This window comes from Penaeus vannamei, chromosome 33 (genome assembly GCF_042767895.1).
Source record: "Penaeus vannamei isolate JL-2024 chromosome 33, ASM4276789v1, whole genome shotgun sequence".
NCBI lineage: Eukaryota > Metazoa > Arthropoda > Malacostraca > Decapoda > Penaeidae > Penaeus > Penaeus vannamei.
This window is the reverse complement of record NC_091581.1, coordinates 20,439,197-20,444,196: the sequence shown is the minus strand read 5'-3', so window position 1 is coordinate 20,444,196 and position 5,000 is coordinate 20,439,197. Positions and strand designations below refer to the sequence as shown.

General features: G+C 47.7%; 1 protein-coding gene across 1 annotated transcript in view; it reads right to left on the bottom strand.

The window, feature by feature from the left end:
• The window catches only part of LOC113814399 (esterase E4), a 9,089-nt gene extending 4,462 nt beyond the window's left edge, over positions 1–4,627 (bottom strand). The window contains exons 1-8 of the mRNA XM_070145003.1: positions 4,494–4,627; positions 4,005–4,153; positions 3,341–3,452; positions 3,014–3,210; positions 2,474–2,632; positions 1,717–1,902; positions 1,374–1,564; positions 468–621 (exon numbers count right to left, since the gene is read on the bottom strand). Coding sequence (XP_070001104.1) covers positions 468–621; positions 1,374–1,564; positions 1,717–1,902; positions 2,474–2,632; positions 3,014–3,210; positions 3,341–3,452; positions 4,005–4,131 — 1,126 coding nt within the window. The 5' untranslated portion in view covers positions 4,132–4,153; positions 4,494–4,627. The remainder of the gene's footprint in view (positions 1–467; positions 622–1,373; positions 1,565–1,716; positions 1,903–2,473; positions 2,633–3,013; positions 3,211–3,340; positions 3,453–4,004; positions 4,154–4,493) is intronic.
• Between the last annotated feature and the right edge of the window lie 373 nt (positions 4,628–5,000).

Sequence of the window (5,000 nt, the reverse complement as noted above, 5' to 3'; positions counted from 1 at the left end):
GTGGGTGATCCTTAATTATCATCTATTTATTGGATTAGCCAGTATGGGTGATCCTTAATTATTATCTATTTATTAGATTAGCCAGCGGTGATCCGGCATGGTATAGTTGTATGAATATGGTAAAAGTTCGTTATCGGAAACTGGTAGATTAAAATCGCAGTGGGCATTATTGATGGTCTTTTGAGAGTATTAATGAAATATTGCAAAATACAAGGATAAAAGAAATTAAAGTGCAGATAAGAAAACAAAGAAATTGACCGAATATGAACAAGGAAACAAGCAAAATAACATATCAGAGAGCAGACAAGAAATTGCAGAAGGGGGAAAACAGAAAATAAGAGAATGCAAGGAAGACAACAAGGTAAAAGGTAATAAATGAATTTTTAAAAAGTAAAATGAACAACTGAATTAACAGAAAATGGCTCGACAAAAAATAAATAAACAAATGCATTCCTCTCCCGCCTGACCTGCAGCGAAGAGCAGGCCTTCGTCGGGCACTGAGCCGAGCAGGACGGGCACGCGGGCGAGGGGCAGCGAGGACAAGCGCCCCGGCAGGAAGGGTTGTGCGCGGCGCCCCCCGTCAACGGTCGGCACGAACGGAAGAGGCCAGAAGCCGAAGCGCTGCGGGGAAGAGAGCGACGTCGTAAGGGCTATTGCTATCGTCGGCATCCTCGTCAGCATTATTAACAATAATGATATTATTATTATCGTTATTATCGTAATTATTATTATTAATGTTTGTTATCATTCTTATAGTCATTATTATAGTTATGATCATGATTTTTATATCATTAACATTACAATCATCATTATCATTATTACCATTATTATTATCATTATAGCTTATCATTCTTATTGTCATTATTGTAATTATGATTACAATTGCCAGTACTAAGTTACTACGATTGCTTTTATCATACTATCATCGTAATCATCCCATCGCCGTTACTAGTCTCTTTGTCTCTCTTTCTCTTTCTCTCTCTCTCTCTCTCTCGCTCTCTCTCTCTCTCTCTCTCTCTCTCTCTCTCTCTCTCTCTCTCTCTCTCTCTCTCTCTCTCTCTCTCTCTCTCTCTCTCTCTCTCTCTCTCTCTCTCTCTCTCTCTCTCTCTCTCTCTCTCTCTCTCTCTCTCTCTCTCTCTCTCTCTCTCTCTCTCTCTCTCTCTCTCTCTCTCTCTCTCTCTCTCTCTCTCTCTCTCTCTCTCTCTCTCTCTCTCTCTCTCTCTCTCTCTCTCTCTCTCTCTCTCTCTCTCTCTCTCTCCCTCCCCCCCTTTCTCTCTCTCTCTCTCTCCCTCCCTCCACTCTGTCTCTCTCTCTCTCTATCTATCTATCTCTCTATCTCTCTCTCTATTTCTCTATCTCCCGCTCGTTCTCACATGCAAGGCGGCCTGCGCGGCGAGGAGGTCCTCCATGGGAACCGCGGAGAGGCAGGTCTTCATGAGCGCCGACGGGGAGGTGGGGCATCCGACGCCCCTCGCCAGCTGGTGGGCAAAGGTGGTGAGGTTCCCCCGGACGGCCCACTCGCAGCTCCCTGATCCGCTCATCATGAGGCCGCCGTGGAAGAGGCCTGAGATGTCGAGGTGGAATTAGGTGGGGGGGGGGATCTAGGAAAGTAATGATTATAATGGAAGTAATTAAAGTAATCTGCACAGGGTGTAATCAGCATATACTTTCATTTCTTGTGTTTGTGAGCAGCGAAGAGTCCGGCAAACTAATTACCTCTGGATAGGGGCGACGCCATGTGCAGGTGGATGGAGGCGGAACCCGCAGAGAAGCCCCCGATGGTCACCCTGGAGGAGTCGCCGCCGAACTGAGCTATGTTGTCGCGCACCCAGCGGAGCGCCGAGACCTGGTCCAGCATGCCGTAGTTGCCGGGGAATTCGGCGTCGTCCGTCGTGAGGAATCCTGACAGAGGCCGAGGCAGAGAGAGGCTCAGAAAGACTGGCTTTCTTTATATGTACAAGCGCATATGCACACATATATAAATAGATATATGTGTGTGTGTGTGTGTGCAAAATATGTATTTGTATATGTATGCATGTATCCATATATATATATATATATATATATATATATATATATATATATATATATATATATATATATATATATAGAGAGAGAGAGAGAGAGAGAGAAAGAGAGAGAAAGAGAGAGAAAGAGAGAGAGAGAGAAAGAGAGAGAGAGTGTGTGTGTGTTTTTGTGCGTATATGTGTGTGTGTGTTTTTGTGCGTATATGTGTGTGTGTGTTTTTGTGCGTATATGTGTGTGTGTGTTTTTGTGCGTATATGTGTGTGTGTGGATATATACATACACTTTTTTGTCAGTTTGCAAAACGGTCTTCCCTTCAAAAAGTTTATTTCGTCCTCCCTTCACACAGCCCCTACCTCTTTCCTTCCCTTCCCCCACCCACCCCCGCCCCCTCCTCTTGCCCTCCTCCGCCCCCTCCCCTTGCCCTCCTCCGCCCCCTTGTCCTTACCGAGGGCCCCGATGCGGTAGTTGAGAGTGACGAGGACGACATCATGGGCGAGGAGCCTGGCGGGGCCGTGCGCCGAGGACGACCCCCTGAGGAAGGCGCCGCCATGGATGAAGACGAACACAGGGAGCAGACCTGTCTTGTTGCCGGCAGTCTCTGATCCTGGTGGTAAATATCGGTAAGAGACGCTTTACAAATCAATTATATAAGGGTTTTACCCGCATTTTGGAAAAAGGAAAATGTAGGATTTTTCACGGGAATGGTGGGAAGATATAGCAGAGAAGAGTGATATAGAAAGGTATCACAGACATAGCCAACAAAGACATCTATAAAATGGTGTAAATGAAAGCATAATTCATCGACTTAATCGAATATAATTGGACAGGTTATCTTTTGAAGCTTATAATTTTCCCCTATTGTGAAAAATCTTAATAGGCTATATTAAAAACATCCGGTTAATACTCTCTAGGACGTCATGAACCACGAATATATCCAAATCATCTGGCGGTCAAAAAATCACTGATCTGAACGAGAGTGGCTCACCTGGCAGATAAGGCGTGAAGACGTTGAGATAAAGGCAGTCCTCCTTGCCCAGGACGCGCTTGCTCTCAGTGTCGTACTGCGGGCAGAAGGAGCGGAACCTCGTCGCGTCTAGGAAGCCTCCAGGCCACGCCCCTCGTTTGTCCACAGGCTCCGCCCAGCGCAGGTCTCCCACGGGAGGTTCGGCGAAGGGGATGCCTCTGTAAAGCGACGCGGTTGATATCTTGACGGCTTCAGGTATCAAGCCACACAGCTGTCATGTGACTTTTTACTTTTCTCAAAAAGTGCCACCAAGCGAGCAAACCTGGTCTCGCCAGTGTTGGCGCTTACCTGAAGGAGTAGAAGTGGCTGTTGAGCGGTTGTACGCCAAGGGAAGACTCCCGCCGGCCCTTCGCGACGCCCAAAGAGGTCGCGTGCTCTATATACTCTGCCCGTTGAGACGCTGGAAAAGGGATGCGTTTTAGCGGAAAACGTACTTTCCGTTTTCTTTGTAAGTCAGCCTTTTACCTAATATTTTTCTTGCATCTCTCTCTCTCTCTCTCTCTCCCTCTCCCTCTCCCTCTCCCTCTCCCTCTCCCTCTCTCTCTCTCTCTCTCTCTCTCTCTCTCTCCCCTCCCTCCCTTCCTCTCTCTCTCTCTCTCTCTCTCTCTCTCTCTCTCTCTCTCTCTCTCTCTCTCTCTCTCTCTCTCTCTCTCTCTCTCTCTCTCTCCTCTCTCTCTCTCTCTCTCTCTCTCTCTCTCTCTCTCTCTCTCTCTCTCTCTCTCTCTCTCTCTCTCTCTCTCCCTCTCCCTCCCTCTCCCTCTCCCTCTCTCCCTCTCCCTCCCTCCCTCTCCCTCTCCCTCTCCCTCTCCCTCTCTCCCTCTCCCTCTCCCTCTCCCCCTCCTCTCCCCCTCTCCCCCCCCCCTCCCCCTCTTCCTCCCTCTTCCTCCCTCTCCCTCTCCCTCTCCCTTTCCCTCTCTCCCCTGGTAGAGGGAAGCGAGAGGCCAGCGCTCACCTGCGTCGTCGGTGATTCTCTCCATCATGGTGATGGGGACGTCCGAAGGCAGGATGTCCTGGAACTCCGAGGAGGCCGTCGCCCCGGCGGTCAGCGCCAGGAGGCCCAGTATCACGCGGAACGCCATCCTTATTGCTTCTCCTTTGCTTCTAAAGGGAAAAGGGGCAAACTGTATTTATAATAACCCTAGAATAATGTAAAATCAAAGAATTGCTTTTTTCGATCAAATATTTCCTTTCCGTTTGCGGAAATTATTTGAGAAAAAAAAACAATCAAAACAAGAATAACCAAGGAACCGAACTCAGAAAATGTACTCTACAGTGGCTGAGATTAATACAGGAAGACAAGTATCGCAACTGATAACTTATCGAGATGATTGAACGAGACATACCAAACCGATACATAAAAAATCCTTAGTTATTTGATCAGCCTTGTGGTTATTCTCACAGCAGCTTATATATATTTCAACTATTCTCAAGAATACATTACCTATATTGCAGTTATCGACTGGGTACTGTAAGGTCTTGCTGCTGATGTTGCCTTTGGTGAGTGTCACAGCCGGAATGAGGCGCCGGAACCTCTGGACGCCTTTATATACCCTCACCCCCCCCCCCTCCACCTTCCCTTCTTGTGACGCACCCGATCCCTGATTGTGTGTTTGAGGAAGTCATTCCGCGAGTGGAATCTGCCGTCCAAAAGCAAGACGTCCTCTCTGGATCGACAGCTCTTTACCTTCCGCAATTATTTTCAAAAACACATTCATATTTTTCTTTCGTGGATTTTCATACCAGTTACGAGCCATTCGTGGAGCAAACAAACAGGCTCTGGGACCACTATCAGTCCCACCAACATCAGAAGCAGGCTCACAAAACACCAAGCGCACATGTATCCACGTGGCATCCTGGCGTATTGCCGCCAACACTGGAAGCAAAATACTCTGGGTGGGAAGAAGAGAATTTCCAGGAGCTCCAATCAGTCCCATCTAGTGCTGAGTTC